The sequence below is a fragment of the Onychomys torridus genome, chromosome 15 (genome assembly GCF_903995425.1).
Source record: "Onychomys torridus chromosome 15, mOncTor1.1, whole genome shotgun sequence".
Taxonomy (NCBI): Eukaryota; Metazoa; Chordata; class Mammalia; order Rodentia; family Cricetidae; genus Onychomys; species Onychomys torridus.
This window is the reverse complement of record NC_050457.1, coordinates 30362805-30387114: the sequence shown is the minus strand read 5'-3', so window position 1 is coordinate 30387114 and position 24310 is coordinate 30362805. Positions and strand designations below refer to the sequence as shown.

The 24310-nt window shown below is 37.0% G+C and overlaps 2 protein-coding genes across 4 annotated transcripts in view; both read left to right on the top strand.

The window, feature by feature from the left end:
• Ipo11 (importin 11) overlaps positions 1-24310 on the top strand; it is a 184346-nt gene that overhangs the window by 95312 nt on the left and 64724 nt on the right. For both annotated transcript variants that reach the window (XM_036207023.1, XM_036207022.1), the window contains 3 exons: positions 10123-10218; positions 10920-11033; positions 15507-15628. In XM_036207023.1, the coding sequence (XP_036062916.1) occupies positions 10123-10218; positions 10920-11033; positions 15507-15628 (332 nt within the window). The remainder of the gene's footprint in view (positions 1-10122; positions 10219-10919; positions 11034-15506; positions 15629-24310) is intronic.
• Lrrc70 (leucine rich repeat containing 70) lies at positions 20699-23153 on the top strand. Of its 2 annotated transcripts, none has more exons than XM_036207024.1 (2): positions 20699-20869; positions 22266-23153. In XM_036207024.1, exon 2 carries the CDS (start codon positions 22414-22416, stop codon positions 23116-23118), a length of 705 nt encoding a protein of 234 aa, XP_036062917.1. In that variant the 5' UTR covers positions 20699-20869; positions 22266-22413; the 3' UTR covers positions 23119-23153. The 2 variants fall into 2 exon arrangements, with proteins under 2 accessions (XP_036062917.1, XP_036062918.1); XM_036207025.1 differs by having other exon boundaries at positions 20787-20834.

The window sequence follows — 24310 nt, the reverse complement described above, 5'->3', positions numbered from 1 at the left end:
TTTCTGTTCTTTGAAGCAGAAAATTACAATTTTAAGAAAATTGGACAGAAAGATCAGTATACCCGTGTCAAAAGTCAATTGTTTAGAGCAAAAATAAACGTTACTCTTTGACTCAGTACGGGTTGTCTGCACGGGCATAATAACATTCTAAAAATAATCGAATTTAAATAGCTAGTACTAATTTGAGATGTATTTGTACCAGTGTACCATTTTGAGTTTGGAAATCAACTATTTTGTTTGTTCAGTTTTTTTGGTGTTTTCAGTTAGCTATTTTGCTTTTTTGTTTGTTTGTTTGTTTGTTTGTTTGTTTGTTTTGAAAATGCAGTAAGTTTAATAATAAAGACATCAATCAGGTAGTAGACAATATCAGGTTTGCATACAAAGTAGAGGAGCTGGATGGCTCAAAGAAAATAATGAATTAAAATGAAATGCTCCATGCAAGAAACACTTGATAAAGGTAAAAGTGGAGTTTCAGCTGCACGTTCTACTCATATATGAAATATTCTAATTTTTTTTTATACATCAGCCATGGGTTCCCCTGTCCTCCCCCCTCCCACCCCTACCCCCACCGTCCCCCCAGCCCCTCCCCTCCATTCCCATGTCCTCCAGGATCAAGGCACCCCTGGAGATTCATTTAAACCTGGTGGATTCAGTACAGGCAGGTCCTGTCACCTCCTTACAGACTGAGCAAAATGTCGCTGTGTAAGCCCAAGGTTCCAAACAGCCAGCTCATGCACTAAGGACAGATCCTGGTCCCACAGACTGGGTGCCTCCCCAGCAGATCAAACTATTCAGTTGTCTCACTTATCCAGAGGGCCTGATCCAGCTGGGGGCTCCACAGCCTTTGATTCATAATTCATGTGCTTCCATTCATTTGGCTATTTCTCCCTGTGCTTTTTGCAATCTTGATTCAACAATTCACGCTCTTGCAGACCCTCCTCTTTTTCTACAGTTGGACACCTGGAGCTCCACCTGGGGCCTGGCTGAGGATCTCTGCTTCCACTTCCATCAGTTATTGGAGGAGAGTTCCAGCATGACAGTTAGGGTGTTTAGCCATCTGATCACTGGACTAGGTCAGATCAGGCTTTCTCTCGACCATTGCCAGCAGTCTATAGAGGATGTATCATTGTGGATTTTTGGGGACCTCTCCAGCACTCTGCCTATTCCTGTTCTCATGTGGTCTTCATTTATCATAGTCTGTTATTCCTTTATTCTCCCTTTCTGTTCTTGATGCAGCTGGGATCTCCTGCTCCCCTAAGCTTTCTTTCCCTCAAATCTTGCCCTTCATTACTCCCACTGTCGTCCAGGTTGTTCATGTAGATCTCATCTATTTCTCTGTCATTGGGTGATCCTTGGGTCTTTCCTAGGGTCCCGTAGTCTCTAGGTAGTATCCCTGGAGTTGTGTAGCAGTCTAGTCATCTTTGTTTTACATCTAGTATCCTCCTATGAGTGAGTACATACTGTGTTTGTCCTTCTGAGTCTGGGTTACCTCACTCAGGATGATTTTTTCTAGATTTTTTTCTATACATTTGCCTGCAAACCTCATGATGTCATTGTTTTTCTCTGCTGAGTAGTACTCCATTGTGTATATGTACCATATTTTCTTTATCCATTCTTCAGTTGAAGGGCATCTAGGTTGTTTCCAGGTTCTGGCTATTACAAACAAAGTGGATACGAACATAGTTGAGCAAATGCCCTTGTGGTATGATTGAGCATTCCTTGGGTATATGCCCAAGAGTGCTATAGCTGGGTCTTGGGGGAGATGGATTCCCAATTTTCTAAGGAAGCGCCATATTGATTTCCAAAGTGGCTGTACAAGCTTGCATTCCCACCAGCAGTGGAGGAGAGTTGCCCTTTCTCCACATCCTCTCCAGCATAAGCCATCTTCTGTGCTTTTAATCTTAGCCATTCTGACAAGTGTAAGGTGGTATCTCAGAGTCGTTTTGATTTGCATTTCCCGGATAATGAGGGATGTTGAGCAATTCCTTAAATGTCTTTCAGCCATTTGAACTTCCTCTGTGGAGAATTCTCTGTTTAGTTCTATAGCCCATTTCTTAATTGGACTGTTGGGCATTTTGATGTCTAATTTCTTGAGTTCTTTAGATATTCTGGATATCAGCCCTCTGTCAGATGTGGGGTTGGTGAAGACCTTTTCCATTCTGTAGGCTGTCGCTTTGTCTTGTTGACTGTGTCCCTTGCTCTACAAAAGGTTCTCAGTTTCAGCAGGTCCCATTGATTGATTGTTTCTCTCAGTGTCTGTGCTACTGGTTTTATATTTAGAAAGTGATCTCCTACTTCCTACTTTCTCTACTATCAGGTTCAGAGTAGCTGGATTTATGTTGAGGTCTTTGATCCACTTGGACTTAAGTTTTGTGCATGGTGACAGATATGGATCTATTTGCAGCCTTTTACACATTGACATCCAGTTATGCCAGCACCATTTGTTGAAGATGCTTTCTTTTTTCCATTGTACATTTTTGACTTCTTTGTCAAAAATTATATGTTCATAGGTGTGTGTGTTAATGTCAGGGTCTTCAATTCAATTCCATTGGTCCACATGTCGGTTTTTATGCCAGTACCAAGCTGTTTTTATTACAGTAGTTCTATAGTAGAGCTTGAGGTCGGGGATTGTGATGCCTCCAGAGGTTGTTTTATTGTACAGGATTCTTTTGGCTATCCTTGGGTTTTTGTTTTTCCATATGAAGTTGAGTGTTATTCTTTCCAGATCTGTGAAGAATTGTGTTGGTAATTTGATGGGGATTGCGTTGAATCTGTAGATTGCTTTTGGTAAGATCGTCATTTTTACTATGTTAATCCTGCGTATCCATGAGCATGGGAGATCTTTCCATTTTCTGACATCTTCTTCAATTTCTTTTTTCAGGGACTTAAAGTTCTTGTTATATAGGTCCTTCACATGCTTAGTTAGCGTAACCACAAGGTATTTTATATCATTTGTGGCTATTGTAAAGGGTGATGTATCTCTGATTTCCTTTTCAGCCGGTTTGTCTATTGTATATAGGAGGGTTACTGATTTTTTTTTAGTTGATCTTGTATCCTGCAATGTTGATAAAGGTTTTTATAAGCTGTATCAGTTCCTTGGTTGAATTTTTGGGGTCACTCATGTATACTAACATGTCATCTGCAAATAGGGAGAGCCTGACTTCTTCCTTTCCAATTTGTATCCCCTTAATCTCTTTATGTTGTCTTATAGCTCTGGCTAGAACTTCAAGTACTATATTGAATAAGTATGGGGAGAGGGGACAGCCTTGCCTTGTTCCTGATTTTAGTGGTATTGCTTTGAGTTTCTCTCCATTTAATTTGATGTTGGCTGTTGGCTTGCTGTAGATTGCCTTTATTATGTTTAGGTATGTTCCCTGTATTCCTGATCGCTCCAAGACCTTTATCATGAACGGGTGTTGGATTTTGTCAAATGCCTTTTCTGCATCTAGTGAGATGATCATGCGTTTTTTTTTCTTTGAGTTTGTTTATATGGTGTATTACATTGACGGACTTTCGTGTGTTGAACCACCCTTGCATCCCTAGGATGAAGCCTACTTGATCATGGTGGATAATTGTTTTGATGTATTCTTGGAGTCTGTTTGCCAGAATTTTATTGAGTATTTTTGCATCAATGTTCATGAGGGAGATCGGTTTGTAGTTCTCTTTCTTGGTTGCATCTTTGTTTGGTTTAGGAATCAGGGTAATTGTAGTCTCATAGAAGGAGTTTGGTAGTATACTTTCTGCTTCTATTGTGTGGAACAATTTAAAGAGTATTGGTATTAAGTCTTCTTTGAAGATCTGGTAGAATTCTGCAGTGAAACCATCAGGTCCAGGGCTTTTTTTGGTTGGGAGACTTTTAATGACTGATTCTATTTCCTTAGGGGTTATTGGACTATTTAAATGGTTTATCTGGTCTTGATTTAACTTAGGTATGTGGTACCTATCCAGAAAATTATCCATTTCTTTTAGATTTTCCAGTTTTGTGGAGTAGAGGTTTTTGAAATATGACCTGATGATTCTCTGGATTTCCTCATTGTCTGTTGTTATGTCTCCCTTTTCATTTCTGATTTTGTTAATTTGGATGCTCTCTCTCTGTCTTTTGGTTAGTTTTGGATAAGGGCTTGTCTATCTTGTTGATCTTCTCAAAGAACCAACTCTTTGTTTCATTAATCCTTTGTATTCTCTTTATTTCTATTTTATTGATTTCAGCTCTCAATTTGATAATTTCCTGGTGTCTGTTCCTCCTGGGAGACTTTGCTTCTTCCTGTTCAAGGGCTTTCAGGTGTGTTGTCAAGTCACTAGTATGAGATTTCTCCAGCCCCTTTATGTGGGCATTCAGTGCTATGAATTTCCCTCTTAGCACTGCTTTCGTAGTATCCCATGAGTTTGGGTATGTGGTGTATTCATTTTCATTGATCTCTACGAAGTCTTTCATTTCTTTCTTTATTTCTTCCTTAACCCATTGGTGATTCAGTTGAGCATTGTTCAGTTTCCATGAGATTGTAGGATTTCTGTAGTTTTTTCTGTTGTTGAAATCTAACTTTAAACCATGGTGGTCCAACAGAACACAGGAGGTTATTCCAATTGTTTTGTATCTGTTGAGATTTGCTTTGTGGCCAAGTATGTGGTCGATTTTAGAGAAGGTTCCATGAGGTGTTGAGAAGAAGGTATATTCTTTTTTGTTTTGGTGGAATGTTCTGTAGATATCGATTAAGTCCATTTGAGCCATAACATCGGTTAAGTCCATTATGTCTCTGTTATGTTTCAATTTGGCTGATCTGTCCAGAGGTGAAAGTGGGGTGTTGAAGTCTCCCACTATTAATGTGTGGGGTTTTATATGTGATTTAAGCTTTAGTAATGTTTCTTTTACATATGTGGTTGCCCTTGTGTTTGGGGCATAAATGCTCAGAATTGAGACTTCATCTTGGTGGATCTTTCCTGCGATGAGTATGTAATGTCCTTCATCATCTCTTTTGATTGATTTTAGTTTGAAGTCTATTTTGCTGGATATTGGGATGGCTACACCAGCTTGCTTCTTAAGACCATTTGATTGGAAAGTCTTTTCCCAGCCTTTTATTCTTAGGAGGTGTCTGTCTTTGAATTTGAGGTGTGTTTCTTTTATGCAGCAGAAAGATGGGTCCTGTTTTCGTATCCATTCTGTTAGTCTGTGTCTTTTTATAGGTGAATTAAGTCCATTGATATTAAGGGATATTAATGACCAGTGATTGTTCGTTCTTGTTATTTTTATTTTTTGGTGGTAGTGTGTGTGTACTTCTCTTCTTTGGGTTTTACTGCTATGGTGTTATCTATTGCCTGTGTTTTCATGTGTGTATCTGCCTTCCTTAGGTTGGAATTTTCCTTCTAGTGCTTTCTGTAGGTCTGGGTTTGTGGATAAGTATTGTGTAAATCTGGTTTTGTATTGGAAGGTCTTGTTCACTCCATCTATCATGATTGAAAGTTTTGCTGGGTATAGTAGTCTAAGCTGGCATCCATGGTCTCTTAGTGTCTGCATTATATCTGTCCCATTCCTTCTGGCTTTCAAAGTCTCCATCGATAAATCGGGTGTTATTCTGATGGGTTTGCCTTTATAAGTCACTTGGCCTTTTTCCTTTGCTGCCCTTAATATTCTTTCTTTATTCTGTACGTTTAGTTGTTTAATTATTATGTCGTGAGGGGACTTTTTTGGGGGGTCTAGTCTGTTTGGTGTTCTATAGGCTTCTTGTATCTTCATAGGCATTTCCTTCTTTAAGTTGGGAAAGTTTTCTTCTATGATCTTGTTAAATATATTTTCTGTGCCTTTCAGTTGGTATTCTTCTCCTTCCTCTATCCCTATTATACGTACGTTTGGTCTTTTCATGGTGTCCCTAATTTCTTGGACATTTTGGGTCATGACTTTGTTGGTTTTAGTGTTTTCTTTGACTGATGAATCTATTTCTTCTACCGTATCTTCAACACCAGAGATCCTCTCTTCCATCTCTTGCATTCTGTTGGTTATACTTGCCTGAAGTTCCTGTTTACTCAGATTTTCTATTTCCAACATTCCTTCTGCTAGTGTCTTCTTCATTTTTTCTATTTCCCTCTTCAGGTCTTGGATTGTCTCCCTTGCATTTTCATGATTTTCTTTCAGGGACTTATTGTTTTCTTCAGCTTTAATTGTCCTTTCCTCTAGTTTTTTATAGCATTCTTCCCATTTTTTGTTTGTCTGTTCCTCTACTTTATTTTTGATTTCTTCTATATAAGGCTCTAGCCTCTTCATGATGTTATTTATAAGGTTGTTTTCATCTTCTTCTTTCATTCCGTTATGTTCAGGTCTAGCTGTTGGAGAAGGGCTAGGTTCTGGTGATGCTGTATTGCTCTTTATTTTGTTGTATGTACTTCTGCCTTGACGTCTGCCCATTTTTTCGTGGGTTCGTTCTTGGTCTTATCAGTGTATTTGGTCCAGACAGAGCTGACAGATTTAGGGAGCCTCTCTCTGGTCCAGATGGAAGCTCTGGGCCAGATGAGAGTGCTGGCCAGATAGGAGCTGGGGATCTGGTCTCTGAGTCTCGGGAAGTCCCTGGGGTCCAGATGGAAGCTCCTCTTGTCCAGATGGGAGTTCCTTTGGTCTCTGGTCCAGATGGGAGTTCCAGGGCAGGATGGAAGCTTGGAGCTGGTCTCCGATTCTCAGGAAGTGGCTGGGGTCTCCAGCAGATGGGTGTTGTGGAAGGGTGTGGAGACTGCCATGTCTGCATGCAGTCTTGGTAAAGGGGAGCCTTCCTGCAGGGCCTGCCAATTGGCCAGAAACTGGGGCCAACCAAGTTGGTCAGGTTCTCCCGGAGTGGCCTGTGTCCAGCAGTGGGACTCAGGGGCAGTTGCCTCTCTGGCTATAACCCCAGACACTCACCTCTTATCCAGATGGGAGTTCTGGGGTGGATGAAAGCTCAATTAGCTATTTTGAATGTCTAATTCTATAATAATGACACCATCATTTATGATTTCCTACGTTTTTCTAAGCTCATAGCATGTAGAGAACATTTATGTAATCTTCATATAAACATGATGATAGTGCTGTTGTTTTTACCATTTTTTTGCAGACAAAATTAAATGACAAAGGTAAATAAATGGTTTGTCATAGGTCAGACAGCTAGCTAGTAGGTATTGGAGTCATAATAGAAGCATAGACATTCTTATGCTAAGATCCACAGTCTTAACAATTTTTTATTAAGTGTGAGGCTAAATAAAAAATGTCTTAAGAAGTTGAAAACCTGCATTATTTGTTTAAAAGCAATCTATTTTAGGTGTATTCTGAAAATAAATAGATTGAAAACTAAAAGGCAGCAAGTTCTATTTGTACTGGCACAATCCTGACTTTAAAAAAAAAAAAAAAAAAAAAGGCATGATTAGATGATTGAAGGCGTGTTCGACCATGCAGTGAAATACTTTGCCAGTCTAAAGTGAGGAAAACCTCCATAGCTCTACAGTGATTTTTTTTTTTTTTTAAGAATATAAGTCAATAGCACTGTCCAGAGTTTTCTTCTGTTTACAGGTGATAGAAAGCTGGAAATGAAGTAGTAAACAAAATTAATAAAAGTAGTTATCAAGCATGAGGAAGAACAGTTGGAAGCTAGAGTTTAGACCAGTATAGATGTTTTACATGGTTTAATGTAATAAAAGGGCCAATCCCCAGTACTGTGAAAACATATTATAAATTAAAAGCTAAAAAAACTAAGAAAAATGATTTTTAGGAGGAAGTGTGTTTTTATTGTGATGTTGTAGCAGTCACCTAAGAATAATATTTTAATGTGTATGATGGACTCTGACAAAAACCAAAAGATAAAGAGCAATCAAGTTGACATTTTGTAATGCTACTGCTTTTAATAATATTGGCAGTATCATTTTAAAATTTAAAAATTTCAGTCTATTTTCATATATGTAGTAGAAATAGGGTTTTAAGATCTGTAATTTTTATTACAAGAAATACAGAATTGTTCTGTGTGATTTCCCATGTGTATCTCAAGTTCAGCATGTCAAAACAGAACACAGTGTCATAGTTACTCCTGGTACCACAGTTCTAATCAAACACAGGAGTAGGAAAAATGTAAGAAGTGTGTATTTTGGGTCTTCTGGTCAACTGTTTTTACTTTTTACATGTTACCAGTTCTCCTTTTAAAACTTTCTTTTGATTATTCTATACTCCCTATCTCAAAGTCAGATAATGACATTTTTCTACATAATATTTGTTACTTTGTTTTGCAATAGGATCTCACTATGGAGCCCTAGCTGGCCTGGAACTGGCTATGTAGAGCAGGCTGACCTTGAAGTCACAGAGATCAGCCTATCTCTACATCCTAAGTACTGGGGATGTACCAGCATGCCTAGCCCTCTACAAAATCCTTAAGACAGTTACTTCTTTATCTGTGGTTTCTGACCTTCTTGACTTCAAAAACTTACCCCTGAAATATTTGTTGTTCCTTTATACAGTATTGGCTATAGTTTATATAAAAAGATAATGTGTAAATGATAGTTTAGATTATATTGAATATATGTGAATGATTTATATGGATGAGTCATAATCATCTAAACACACACAAGAATATTTAAGACTATGAGACTTCTAGTTCTGTTAATTTTCCAAAACAAAGAAACAGAGATTCCTGTGGGTTCTTTGAGTTAACTTTAGTAGTAGTATTACAGGCTATCATTTAGTCAAGTAGATAGACAAAGCTTCTTTAAAAAGCCTTAGCCACACTCTGGCCAAATATTTCTTCTTATTTAGGGATGTCCATTGGTGTTGCTTATAGCTGATTAGTTTATGTATTTATTCATATCTGTAAATAATATCTTTGGACTGTTCCCTCATGGGTTATTAATGATAGAAAATATCTTTAATATTTTAAAGGACTCCTTTTCACCTCCATCCAGAAGAAGTTACCTCGTTTTTCTTGCTAGATCTGTGTTTAGTGTTTTAGATTTTGGTTTTTCTGCTCAAAGTGAGATGTTTAATTAGCGGTGATTATTGTTTTCCATATAAACTAACCTGAATTCTTGGAGATAAGTAGAGGTCGGCCTTGGAAACCTGTCTTCCAGGGCCACGTCAACTCCTCCGTCCCAGCCCCCCTTTCCAAAGTTGGGGCCTTTCAAGCTCTCTGTGTTCTGGAGCTTTACAGTGGTTTGCCTGAGCTTGGCTGACTTTCCATGATGTGTCTAGACTCAGTCTCTCTGACATTCTCTAGAGAAGAGTCATTGTTCTTCTGGGGTGAAGGCAAGACGGGGATGTGTCTGGCACTTGGGCTTTTCAGTGGACTTCCCTCCAGCATTCTTGTCTTCTTCCTTTTTAGTCTTTATTGTCTTTCGTCTTATCTTTAGCTTCACCTTTCTCCTTTCTAAAGGTGTATAGTTCTACTCTTTCCTGTGCTTTCAAGGGGGCAGAAGTAAAGGGAGACGTGTTCTATGTTGTGCCTCTGAGTGTTTCTCGGCCCCTTAGTATTTAGCTTTTTCTGATCTGATGAGTCACTAAGGTGAAATATATATGCAACCTTCCCTCTCCTGATAATTTATTGATAAACCTAAATGTGTTTATTCATTTTTAACAATATTGATGTTGTAACCATTTTTTCCACCAACAAAAGCAGTGCTTTTGTATGCATGATGAGATATACCTATAATTCTAACATTCAGGAAGCAGAGGCATAATCAATATTTCGAGGGTGGTTTGACCTACATAGCAAGACCCTGTCTCAAAAAAACCAGAGAAGATGAAAACAAACCAACCAAAGCAAACGTAACAAAACTACCACAGAAGAGTATTTGAGATGCCTTTTTCTGCTTCTGTTTGTAGGGCATTTTATGGATGCTTGTTTATAGTGCAAGGGTTAGAATTTCATAAACTACATGTATCTGTGTTATCAGAGTATGAGTAAATGTGATTACAAAGTGTATTGCTGTATACTTTATATCAAATTATAATTTTGGCAGATTATTTTGTGGAAGTTTGTCTAGTGCCAAAATATTGCCCATCTTATGACTGTGTTTTTAGTTTCATCTGTTACTTAATTTATTATTGCCTTGTTTTACTAACCTGGATTTTGTGTGAAACAATGAATTGCACTGTTGAAAATTACCATGTGTCTTTCTGGGTTTTAGGTTGTGGAAAATGCCCTTAAAGTGAATCCAGTATTAGGTCCACAGATGTTTCAACCAATTCTGCCCTATGTTTTCAGAGGTGTTATTGAAGGCGAGGTAAGATTCCTTTAAGCTTCTGGAGATAGCACTGGACTCCAAATTCTAGTTTTTATTATCCCTCTTGCATAGGAAAAACTATCTTTTTTCTCATGGACAATTGTAAAAAGAAAGCTTTATCTTTGGATCATATTTAGTTGGGTGAATTTGAGGATAGTTACGTAGTTTGCCATTTGTCTCCTCATATATAAAGTATGCGTTTGTCTGTCTCTGTGTAGGATTAGCATGGGTGCCTGTGGAGGCCAGAGGTTATGGTGTTGTGTCTCTTCCTAATTACTCTCCACTTTACTGTTTAGGTTGGGTCTCTCTCTGAAATTGGAGTTTGCCATTGAACAAGCTCCCATCCTTATCCCTGTACAGCAGATACTTACCCAGTGAACCACCTCTCCATTCCCTGATTTCAGCTCCTAGATAATCTGCACAACAATAAACAGTAGTGACATAAATATTCACGAATAAATTATGCATTATAAATGTAGAATACATGCACATACATAAGTCTATAATTACGTAGAAATTATGTAAGAACTCAACAAGTATTGATCGTTGGCACTACATAGAGTAACACAAAGGAGAATGTTATTTTATATCCCTGAAGGAGAATGCGATTTTTTTATCCTGTTGATACTACACTACTGATTTTTTTTTCAATTATACTTGTACCTTAACACAGTTTTATATTCTGTATCTTAATTGTACAGAGGTATCCAGTAGTCATGTCCATCTATCTTGCTGTCATGGGTCGAGTCTTACTACAAAATGCCAGTTTCTTTTCTTCACTTCTTAATGAGATGGCACGTGAGTTTAATCAGGAGGTAAGAGTCTGATGCCTAAATTTAAGGAAGTCTGTGACTACATATATATTGGAGATAGTTGATAAAATACTGAATCTTTAAGTTCTTTGAAGCATTGAAGTCTTTACATTGAGGTTTTTTCTGTTTGGTATAGAAGAAAGAACAATGGTCCTGTAAACAGCAGATCAAAGTCTCACAATTTGTTCTTATCCAAAATGGGTGATTTAATTTTACTTAGTTAAAGAATAGAATTTTGATTTGTTTGTGATAACACTTCACAGATATTCATGAACTGTCTTGTTTCTTTCCTTTAATGATTTAATTTAAAGCCATGGATTGAGGAAATTTCTGTTCTCATAATATCGTGGGTGAAATAAACTATTCAGTTAAGTTTGAAGAGGCTCTTCAGAGCCTTAGTTACTTTTGACTAAATACTGTATGTAATATTCTGTAACAATTTGGTGTTTATAGTCGTTAATCTATCTGGGCTTATGAGATGTGGAAGACAGTCTATTTAATTCATGTCTTTAGATTGGAGGGGACAGTTGATGAAATCTTTTGACCTATGATGGAAATAAATCTAATTCAGGGAGACCCAGAGTAAGCAAGTGGAAATTTTACTGTGGAGAACTAAACTACGAATTTGAGATCCCAGCCTTTGTTTCAGTGGCTTGCTAGGAGAGATGTTTCATTAGTCTGTTAATTTTAACTAGGATGGGAACTATGCAGAAGTTTATTCAGTTTAATTCAGCAAAATTTTTTAGTGATTCTGGCAATATATTTCACAGCGTGAACTCTGTGTGTTATAGCAAGCAGTATTTTATATCTTTATAAGGACTCAATGATAGCATTTGTATTCTTATCTCATATGCAAAAATATTAGCGATTTGGAGAGTTCCGCACTGCTAGTCTATAGGAGAGTTGGAATGCAGACCCCAGCAACTCTGTCTTAGCGTCTGATGCCCCAGTGGTAAATTCTTCTGCTCTCACTCCACAGCAGACAGTCTCTACTCACTGGGCATATCTGCCAGAAAGTTCATAGACTCTTTTAAAGGAAAAAAGTACATAAATACTTTAATAACATAAGCATTGTGCTAGAAATACAAGCAGTATAGTATGCAAACAGAAAAGCCATCAACTACATTAACAAAAACAAATTTTAATTAGAAAAATAAAATGACCTGTAGTTCCATGTCAGCATTGTATTTGGTTAAATTCAAATGTATTTCAGTAAATCATGTGACTTAATTGCAATTAAACTATAGATAAATGAACTCTTTTAAGCTTTAAAATATTAGACATTAATATTATAATTCGTATTGAACACTAAAATAACCTGACTTTCCTTCTCATATAATCAAAGCACCATGTAAGAGCTATCCCATTCACTCTTGGTAACTTTGAAAGCAAACATGTTTTTAAACTTAAGTGATTTTATGTGTTATTATGGAAACAACCTACCATCCTTTATCTGTAACTTCCTCCAGACTTATTTTTCCTTTCCTTGTTACCCAGTCTTGAACTTTTCTTTTTTAAACTTGAGTTTAAAAAAAAAAAAAAAGTTTTATTGTTTTTAATTTTGTGTGTGTGTGTGTGTGTGTGTGTGTGTGTGCGCGTGTGTGCGCGCGCGCGCGCGCGCGTGTACACATGTGGTCTGGCACTTAAGTGCAGATCACTTTAGAGGCCAGAGGCGTTGGGTCTCCCTAGAGCTGGAGTAACAGGTACTTGCAAGTCACCTGATGTGGGTGCGGAGAGTCAAATCTAGCTTACAAAGTGTCTTTCCTGGGAATCTGCTCTCATGTCCCTAAGCTTTTGATTTTGCTCGTGTGTTCAGTAATGTTGGGCAATGTGTTTATCACCCAGGCAGGTGAAGTATCAAGACTGAATACTTCCTGAAATTGTGTGCCTGAAATTGTGTGCCCTCCATTCCTTGAGTGTTCATCCTAATTCTGGGCCTGCTTATGTAGCAATACTCTGACCTATGGCCTGTGTGTCAGGTGCAAGCATTACTCTTTATAAAGGCCATGAAATAAGAATAAGTTGCTGGGCGGTACTGACGCACACCTTTAATCCCAGCACTCATAAGCAGAGCCAGGCGGATCTTTGTGAGTTCAAGGCCAGCCTGGGCTACCAAGTGAGTTCCAGGAAAGGCGCAAAGCTACACAGAGAAACCCTGTCTCGAAAAACGAAAACAAAACAAAAAAAAGGAAATAAGAATAAGTTGTACTTTTTTTTTAAGTTCAAAAAATAAAAATTATAGTATATACTGACATGAAAATTAAGTTTTTTGTAGGAGGACAAATGGCCAGATCATTTGTTTAGATATTGTTTATGGGTGATATGGGGAATTGAGTAATTGTGACTGGGCTATAGTGGCCCACAAAGCTGAAAGGCTTGATACTTGACCCTTTACTAGAAAAACTTCCTGACGCCTTGTATCCAAATTGCTTATTGAGTTAGTTCTCTGCTGCACAGTTTACTATTAAATGTTACTGTTTATTAAATATTTTTATAATAAATGTGTTTTAAATAAAATTACATTGAAAATTTGTTTTTGCTGATTCAATTTTTATTAATTGTATCTATCAAGGTAGCCTCCATTTTTATTAATTATCTTTTTCTTGTTTGTTTTGTTTTTGAAATAGTGTCTTGCTCTGTAGACTAGGCTGTTATCGAACTCATTTGTAGGTTAGACTAGTCTCAAACGCACAACAGTTCTGCCTCAACCTCTCAAGTGCTAGATTGTAGGCATGAGCCACTACATTTGGCCTATTAATTGCATTTTAATAGTAAAACTCCATAGTTACTTTTATAGTGGTTGTTATTTGCTATTTAAGTTTTGCTTACTATGTATTCCACTAAACTTCTATACAGCATGTGTACCATTTGTTTTCAAATTAAATATGAATTGAAGACATGATGACATAAACTAGACTGTCTTTATCCAGTGCCATAGTAATAATTTACAACACCTCTAAACCCAAAGGCATATCAGCTGTTCTAGTTATGAAGTAATTAGGTTTAAACATTGTAAGAATTTATGTCCTAATACTTTAGTAACTATTAAAAATAATATATAAGTCATAGAAGATGGCTCAGCGGTTAGAGTGCATGCTGCTTATGCTGAGGTTCAGTTTCCATCACCCACACTTACGGCTCACAGTGCCTGTAACTTCACCTCGGGGGAATCCAGGGCCCTTTCCTGGCTTTCTCCAGCACCTGCCTACGTGCCCAAGCACCCACACAGACACATGCATGCACACATGTTTAAAAATCTTTTAAAAGTACATAGAAATCTAGAATAATTTTTAATATCACTTTTAAGTGGCACAGTACTGACAAATGCAGGTGTGTCTGCCTGTTGGACAAGTCTCCGATTCTTCAATCATGATGTTGTCTGAAGTCTATGCACCTTCATTTTCTGGTCCACCTGTCTCTGGCTCACTCTCTAAGAAGAGAATTGCAGTGTTAGAACTGGGAACTGAGCTGAGCTGGGTTCTTGACGCACTTTGCGAATGTTGCTGCTTCAATAAGTTTAAATATTCTTTGAGCTCACTGTGCCATCTCAGGTGCAAAACATAGTTTAGGGAATTCAGATGTAAAAAGAGTTTCAACTAGTAACTGTTTCCCTGTTAATTAGGAACAGTATAACTGTTGACTAGGAAAGATGTAGCAGTCTTAATAGAAAAGATTAAGAATGTAAGGTTGACTTTATGTGACTGGATTTTTAAGGTAGAGGTTTGGCATTAAATATTTCTTTCTTTAAAGGTGATAGAACTAGAAAATATTTATAAATAAACCTGATAAATAGATCTTTTAATGTACATGATGGGTTTTCTTGGTCTTTACTGGAGAGAGAGGGATGGCTACAAAAAGACAAGTCACTGTGAATGTTAATCAGATCTACAAGATACTTTTGTAGCAGTCTGTACTCTTTGGTGGGGACACATCAGGAGTACCCTGGCCTTGCTAAGGTAGCACATTGAATCAGTCATCTCTGCCATTCGATACTATGGGTTTAGTTTATTTTTAGTTTCATTGTGTTTTATAGCTGTTAGTTCATTTTCTTTGAGATTCAGTAGGTTGGGGCTGCAGCCAGCCTGGTTCTCTGAGAGGAGGTATAGCAAATCAGACTGGCAAATTACAGAACACTGAACAGTAATCATTCAATTAAAAAAAAAAAAACCTATCTAAATACAAATATGTATACTTTTTCAGTGTGCCAGGAAGAATGGTCTTGATTGATTTATTAAATAATGTTATTCAAATCACTCATTGGCTGGGCATACAGGTTTTTAATACATTTCTTTGTCTCTCATGATTAATTGGAGTAAATTTCTTGTTTTAAATTCTCCAGACCAAAGCTTGTCTCCTATTCCATTGGTTTTGTGTTTGTGTAATTGAAATTTAACTATGTCTTAGCTTTTAGATGTCAACAGTACTTAACTCATATACAAGAAAATTTTCAAATATTTAGATGTCTTCTTTTTTCAGATGGACCAGCTTTTAGGAAATGTGATTGAGATGTGGGTTGATCGAGTGGACAACATCACACAGCCTGAAAGGAAGAAACTTTCGGCTTTGGCTTTACTTTCTCTTTTGCCTTCTGATAATAGGTAAGGAAATGACAAGTTGCTTTCTCTTTTTCTTTTCTTTCTTGTGTGTGTATGTGTGTTTATATATACACATTTATGTTTATGGGTATTTTGCTTGCATGTGTGTCTATGCATTGTGTGTGTGATGCCCTTGGAGGCCAGAAGAGGGTGTTGGTGTTAGGAATCCAGGTCCTCTGGAAGAGCAGCCAGTGCTCTTAAGCACTGAGCCATCTTTCCAACCCAATGCTGTTTTTTTTGTTGTTGTTGTTTTTGTTTTTGTTTTTTTTTTTACACATAATGTAGATTGGTGTGGTGTTGTACACCTATAATACTAGCACTCTGGAGGCAAAGGCAGCCTGGGCTATAGCAAGCATATCTTAAAGGAAAAAAAGAGCAAATAATAACATAAATTATTCAGATGTCTTTAAGTCCCAAGAGGGAGGCTTCCTGAGCCCAAGGTTGAGTAGTGAGCACAGATGGAGAGTTCTCAGGTTACCACCCATTTTATGGAAGAACAGTTTTGTTGTTTGGTTGGTTGGCTTTATTTTTGGCCATCTTTCCTGTTGCAGCAACTCTGCAAGGAAACCTCCACTCCCTTTTTTAGTTTGAATTTTTATAGACAGAAAATCAGTTCTGTAGGTTTGATACTGTATGAGAAAGATTATTTTAGTGTCTTAGATCTTGACATTTTAGGGAATTTTTAGAGAATCATTACCTAATGATAAATTAGTGGCATGAGTTTACTTTTTTTTTTTGCAGTTGTTTAGTACAACTTCCTCTGTCCTTTCTGTTCTAACAGTTCCTTAGCTAAAATAATTTTCAAATTCTGAATGTTCAGTCTGAATTTTCTCTGCCTTTTTTAAAGGCTTATATTATTTACACATAGAGGATAATATTTCCCTCAGCTGATTTTTTTCTTAATGAAAATAATATCTGGGTTTATTTACATATTGCCTTCTTTTAATGCTTTCAGAAGATTTTTTTTTCCTTAAAAGGCATAGGTTAAACCACAACTATAACTTATAGAAACAAATGATAGTAATCCTTTGGTGCCTGCTCTCTAAATTGGTGATCCATTTTCTAACTTCAGAAACATTTAATATATGTGTTTCGAAGAGCTCCACACAGACAAGTTCTTTGAGATGACAAAGTGCTTTAAGAATTTGAATTTCATTTGTTTTAGGTCAAGTATGCCCCAGTGGGGAGTAGTTAATGTAAGGTAGTTGAGTGATTGAAACTCGGATTAACAAAACAGCAAAATGTATGCATATGATGTCTAGCTTTCTTAGAAAATGCTTTGTAATCAGATTTTCTGAGTGTCAGATTTACTATGCTTTGATTGTGTATACTTTCATCTGTAATTCTCATTGTAAAAATAATGTATGCAATCTTGCATTTGGGAATTTATTTTAAGAATTTTCCAAGTCATCATATACTTTTATAAACTTCTTAAAGGTTGTTTTTTTTTTTTTTTTCCTTTTTTACCTTCTTTGTATATTACTTTGTTTGAAGACAGTGTCTAAATATGTAGCACTGCTGGCCTTAAACTCAGTGTGGACCAGGCTGGCATTGGCCTACCACTTCTTCCCCATGACTGCTAGAATTCCAGGTGTGTGACACTACCCCTGGATGTTTGGGGATTTTTAAAAATACATTAGACTAGAATGTTTAAAGGTAGAAAACTAGGTTCCAAAGAGCAATATTTTTGTTGTATAATTAGAAAAAATTAGGGATAGGTGCTCTATAAAAAGAAACAGGGTCTGATTGGTTCATAGTGTAGGAGGTTAGAAGTTCATAATCTTATAGACATTCATCTTTCTGTCTCCTGCCTCATGTGTGGTGATTTGACAACTTCATTGTTCCTAAGTGAATATTTAGCATAGTAGATTTAAACTTCATCTTCAAAAAATGCATTCATTTTGTTTATTTTTTTAAATTATATTAAGGATATAAGGCCATTTTTATGCAAATACATAATATACTTGAAGATATTCCCTCATCTTCATCTTTTGAAGTGAAATGAGTCTTTTTTTTTTTCCTTCGAGACAGGGTTTCTCTGTAGCTTTGGAGGCTGTCTTGGAACTTGCTTTGTAGACCAGGCTGGCCTCGAACTCACAGAGATCCATCTGCCTCTGCCTCCCGAGTGCTGGGATTTCAGGTGTGCACCACCACCACCACCCGGCATAAAATGAGTCTTGTTTTATTTTATCTATAAATCCTTAAGGCTAAGAGAAAGATTTTGAGGCAAGATTCACCTGCCTTCTCTTTTGTTTTTGTTTTGTTTTTTCTTTCTGTCCTTTCTTGGGGCTGGAATCTGGCACCTGGAACATTCGAGGTAAGTTTTGTACACTGAGCTAAGCGTCCAGCTCTTTCAGCTTGGTCTTTTCATAGCGACTCACACTCATGGGAACTAGCTGGTGTCCCAAAAAAACTACATTAATCCCTTCCAAGGGCAGCGTCCCTTGTGGTCTCATCACCTTCCCTAGATATCCTTCTGAGAAGTTCCAGCACCCACCTCTCAACCTTGCTCTGTGGAGAGTCCTGTTCTAGTCAGACCATTTCCACTTTTCCTGGTGGAAGCATGTTTTAAGTGGTTCTATCGAACTGCTCCTCCCCTGGGGAAGCTTACTTCATACAAAGGCTTCAGACTTATATTTGATTGATGTTTGCTGATTGAATATTTTGAATGCCATGAAAATCATTTGTAAGCATATATACTTGGGTGTTTACAGAGCCCGATGCCTAGGTTTAGATCCTTTATCACTTTTTGAGTATAAATGAGTTGTTTAATTTCTGTCTCTTTAACTGTAAAGTCAGGCAAAGAATAATGCATCTTTTAAAACATTGATGTTGCTGTTGAAGTAACTCATCTTAGAATATTGGAAGTTTCTTGTTTTCGTTAATGCTACAATTTATGCTGTTTTATTTATGGTCCAAAATGGAAAATACATACATTTAATGTTCCTTTTTGAAAATAATTATTGAAGTCTACCAAAAGAAACTTGTTCTTAAATTAGTGAGTGCCTAGTATTATTTCTGTATCACCAAACTCTTTCTGCTTCATGGCAATGTCATTTTCAAAGGGACATTTAAATACTCTGTACCTGTGTAGACACACAGTAATGTTGGATTTGGCATTTATAAGGCACTGTGTATTCTATTAGGTTTTAATAAATTATTTTGTGTGCCAGTGTGTGTGCCATGGCAGTCGTGTCGATGTGAGAGGACAGCTCGGAAACTGGTTCTCTCCTTTGACAACATGGGTCCTGTGAAGTGAATGTCAGCCTTGGCAGGGATGCCTCTTCTTGCTCTGCCATCTCCCTGTCTCTAGTCTATTGTCTTTTCTGTTCTGGCCAAATTTAAATCGGTTTGTGCAGACACAGACAGAGTTGTTTTTCTTTCAGTTTTCACTTAGGGATTCTATCTGTAAGGAATGTTATAAGGTACATGTTGCTATTTGAGAAAAAAATTAACAATTATAATACAATTATAATTTAAGAACAAGTTTTGTAGAATTCAATACTTTTATGTAATTTCATAAGGGTTATTTATACTTACTGAGAGAGATTGGCTAAACAAGCCACACTCTCCACCACTGAAATTTGTGGTTAAGGCAACACAGAGAGGCCGCTGGCGTGGGAAGGTGACAAAGGGGAGGGCAGCTAATGGGGCTCTGGTCTGTGTTCCCCTCTTTAGTTTGAATTTAATAGACTTGTCCTTTGACTCTTCCCTACTCGATGTGTATGACTTAGTTGAAAGTAGTGTGTATAGTGCTCCCCACTTCTTTACTGCTACTGAAAATACTAATAAAATGACTAATAAGAGTCAGAAATCATGACTAAACAGTATGTAACAATTTTATACAACTCTGTAAACATGTTTTATTTATTTACTTGTGTGAGGGGGCATGGGTGTGCTATATATAGCATATATATTGAGGTCACATGACAAGTTTTTGGTTCTTTCCTTTCACTGTGTTGAGGCAGTGTCTTTCTTTTTTCTGCCATGCTGTATCCTCCACGTTAGCTGGCTTGAAAGCTTCTAGATGTTTCTCTAGTTTCCATTTCCCATCTCACTGTGAAAGTGCTGAGACAGCAGATGCAGACCACTGCATCTAGCTTTTTACATGGATTCCGGGATCCAATTTAGGTCACCAGGCTCGTATGCCAAGTACTTTTATTTGCTGAGTCGTCTGGCTGGCCCCTAAATCTTTATTTCAACAAAAATTACATTAGATTCAGATTCCTTTTTATGCTAATTAATTTAAACTAATTCAAACGTTTATAGAGAGTAAAAAGTAATTCGGGAGCCTCTTTTACTCTTCCCCAACTCTGTGTGTATGTGTACCTTTAATCCTAGACTGAGGAGGCAGAGGCAGGCATCTCTCGGTGAGTTCCAAGGCAAGCCTGGTCTACATAAAGACTTCCAGGCTGGCCAAGGCTACATAGCGAGACCCTGTCCATAAACAAACAAAAAGAACAAAGACAAATTCTTAAAAATCGATTTTTTTTATACTTTTATTTCAGTGTGCTTTTTCTACTTAGTAATTGTGTTGTTGAGCTGGGAACATCTCTACCAGTAATGTGCTTACAAGCCTTGCAAGCATGAGGCCCTGAGTTCAGATCCTTAGCACCCACCTTAAAAATCCAGGTAATCCCATCTCTGAGGAGTGGAGACTATCTCTAGGACTCAGTGAGCTCCAGGTTCAGGGTGAGACCCTGGCTTTATAAAAAGGAAGTTGGTGAGTAATAGGGCAGGGCATTGATAGCAATTTCTGGCCCTCATATACACATGCAGGGGTCCATACATGCACATTCACACATACAGTGTGTTGTGGATAGCTAAAGACTTCTTACTAGAGTTTGATTACCTCAAGTTGTCAAGCATCTGGCTTTAAAAACCTTTCAAATTGTAGGACCTATTTAGGCATATATATTAGGAAAACTGAATGCATTCTGCAAAAAAAAAAAAAAAAGATAAGTTCCTGAGATTTCCTTTCAACAATACTTTTGAAGCACAGATAAACTTACTTCCTGTCTCTCAGTTTCCTGTATCCATGGTAACCCCGTTTTACACATTGACTGTAGAGGAACCAGTGTGAAGAGTGGCGTTTCCTGAGCAAGCTGTGACTTTAAAATTCAAAAGAGGTGTGTTGGAGGTCAGCAGTGGCCCAGAAAGAAATTGAGTTAAGGAGCGGCGCTCTTCAGACTTAAAAGTCTTTGCTGAAGTAAGCCAAGTGGTGATATGATTTTCTTTTTCTTGGTAAGATTATTTAAGTACAGACTTTTAGCTGAAATGAATTGTGTGGAAAACTACAGCTTGATTTTTCTATAGTGTTCATATTTTCATAATTGCTATTTGATGCTAGGTTTTATGTAGATTATGGGGCATATATTCAAAAATTGCCAACCTAACATCATTTGTTGTTTGTTGTAGTTGGTTGTAATAGTTTATTTTAGCAAACATTTTTTAGTTATGGAGTTTTGCTAAAGAGTAGGTTTCATTGCAGTGTTAGCAGTTATATTCCAAATGTTCATTGTAGAATACTCTTGCTCATAGTATGGAAGTAACAGATGTTCTTAGCTAATCCTAGTTTAAATAGATTACTGAAGATTCAGTATTTTGAGACTTCTGTTTTAAAACCTTTCTGATAATTTAAAGTTTTGTCTTTGGAGTTAATTCTGATATAAAAAAAAATATTAGGTTGGGTTATATACAGATTATCATTTTTTTTTTTGCCTTGCCTATATTTATTTCTGATCGTGACCTGACTTTTTGTATTATTATTGTATAAAGGAATGCTAGAGTGCTTGTTTCCTTACCAGCTTTCTTGGGAAACAGACTGACACAAGTCTTTCACACTCGGTAGAATCTTCCTACAGTATAGTTTCTGTAACTGATTGGGAATAATGTCTCATGTAAGTGAGAGTGAACTATTAGCACTTAGTTCTTTTGCAGCATTATATGTAGATAACTCTAATGTTGTGTATGAATGTCTAAGAGGCTTTATTTAGTTAGGTCTATCGCTAAACAGTTTTATAAAATGCTTGGATCCTGAAATATTTAAGGGACTGTCAGAGCTTTGTGATTTGTGTTTACAGTCTGAGTGTCTTTTGTTCCAAGAAGATTGTTTAATGATCTGGTTTTAGGTCCGTGACTGCAGCTATAGAGAGAGGACTAACCTTACTTTGCTCAGCAGTGGTACAATTGTTCCCAGATTCTTGATTTATTGAACAATAAAAAAATTAAGGCTGTAGATCTCAGAGTTCCAACATCTTGTATCCCTTGATTATTTGTATCTAGAAAGTAATAATTTAACAAAAGTACCATTAAATGTACTTACAAATCTTGAAACTGTCTTTATCTTGTTGACTTTTTGAAACATGATAGCCCTTTGCATTTCGAAGAGTTATTGGTGTAAAGTATCCCCTAAAGCAAGTAAGGATTATAATGCTACTAGGGTTGAGCTTAGTAAAATTTGCCATCTTAAACATTTGATTTGAATTGGTAATTATTTAGAACGTTTAAACCTTATACATTTAGCTTGTTAAGAAACTTATCTTAAGTTAGAAACAATAATCTGAACATTGATAATGATGCATTTAACATATGTGAGCATCTTTGAAGATCCTTAATCTGTCATTTAATAATCTTACAGAATTACATCCAAGGGTCCCTAAGCCATTGTCTTCATTGACTCATCTTCAGGGAAATTCCAATTTTGTGAATGCAAACTTTTGGGTCTTCAAGACTGGCTAGCCTCTTCAGCCATTGCTGTAAACATCTGTTTTCAGAATCCCCTATCTATGTGTGGCACAACATTATGTTATATTAAATGGACTGACATTACAAATTGCACTTTACCTTCGACAAACATATCCAGAGCTTGGGCTGTAAAATCTCTGCATATTCATCACAAGACCACTGCACTAATGACGGCCTGGCATAAAGTAACCACAAGTGGGGAGCATTTGGAAAACACTGTGACTGAGAGCATTACCGTCTGGGAGCGGATTCGAGCTTCATCTGCCAGTAGGTTTTTTCAAGAGAATACACTTGGTAATAATGCATTAGAGACGACCACAGTTTTACCTGTGCAAATACAGCTTACTCCTGTTAACTTGAACTTGGAAAAAAACAGTGCTCTACCAACTGATGCCTCTTCTGTGTCAGGAAAAACATCTCTAATTTGTACCCAAGAAGTTGAGAAGTTGAATGAGGCGTTTGACATTTTGCTAGCCTTTTTCATCTTAGCTTGTGTTGTAATCATTTTTTTGATCTACAAAGTTATTCAGTTTAAACAAAAATTAAAGGCACTAGAAAACTCAGTGGAAAATAGACTTGAGTATTACAGCTTTTATCAGTCAGCAAGATATAATGTAACTGCCTCGATTTGTAATACCTCCCCAGATTCTTTGGAAAGTCCTGGCTTGCAGCAGATTGGACTTAATAAACAAATAGTTCCTGAAAATGAGGCACAGGTCATTCTCTTTGAACATTCTGCTTTATGACTCAATTAAATATTGACTATAAAAACCCTGTAGTACCATGTGGATATAAAATTTAATCTTTCTTATAAAATCATATACTTTACTTGGAAACATAATAAATTATCTGATGTTAGGATTATTAAAATGTATATTAGTAATTTGAATAAAGTATATTTATTCTGCATATATTTTCTTTGATTCTGTAACAGGATAAGTAGCCAACTTTCTGGGTACTGAACATCATGTTAAGTATATGATATGTCACAAATAATGTTTATTTCTAAAGTCTTGTAAGGCTGTACTTTCTATATTTAAATTACACAGAAGGAAAAATAGGGAGAGAGAGTTTAAGTGATTTTCAGAATTCTCATGACTTATGACATGTTGTAAGTCTATTTGACTTGAGCTGAAGCTTTTAATTTTATGTTTTATTACTGCCGAGGCGCTAGGATATATATAATTTTGAAAAATTAGATGTGATTCCTATTCTTGGTTGAACTTGAATCTAGAAGAAGACACATGATTACTGTGTAGTATGCTAAATGCTGTTTGTGGAAACACCTTTCAGTATATGGTGATGAAGCATAACTTTATGAAAAAATAAGAAGCATTAAAAAAAAACTACTGTTCTGGACATAGTAGCACACACCTCTCAGTGCTCAAACAGCAGAGGCACAGTTCCTGTGAGTTCTAGGCTGCCCAGGGTTGCATAGTAAGGTCATGTGTCAAAACCAAAACTAAACAACACCACCAACAAAAACCCTTTATTATGAAACAGAGATTAACACAGTGGGGAGAACTGTCAGAGCTGTTACCTTGTTGGACAGATTAATGAACAAGAAAGAATTCTGTTTTCCATGACCTAAACTTTAGTACACTCAGAGTTGCTTAGGAGGTAAGAGATTAGCAGCTGAAGAGAAGATCAGTGGGTGGAAGCTATTATAATTTCATGACTTATTCTGAGGGCCACAGGGAGCCCTGGAGGAATTTAAGCAGTGGAGAGACACTATGCAATTCAACCCATTATAGAAAAAGTTCACTTTTTATGGAAGGAACAAAATTAACTGGGTAAGAAGTAGAACCATTAACCCAGGTGGAGTTGCTGGAGGAGTGTACCAGTGTAGTGGTGGGCAGGATGGATGTCAAGAGTTACTCTGGAAGTAACTCTAAAGATACTTGAGAGAAAACTGAGGAAGGTCTGAGTTAGTTTAAG

Coding starts and splice junctions, on each gene's coding strand:
- Lrrc70 (XM_036207024.1), top strand. CDS start 22,414: ATGTGTGGCACAACATTATGTTATATTAAATGGACTGACATTACAAAT.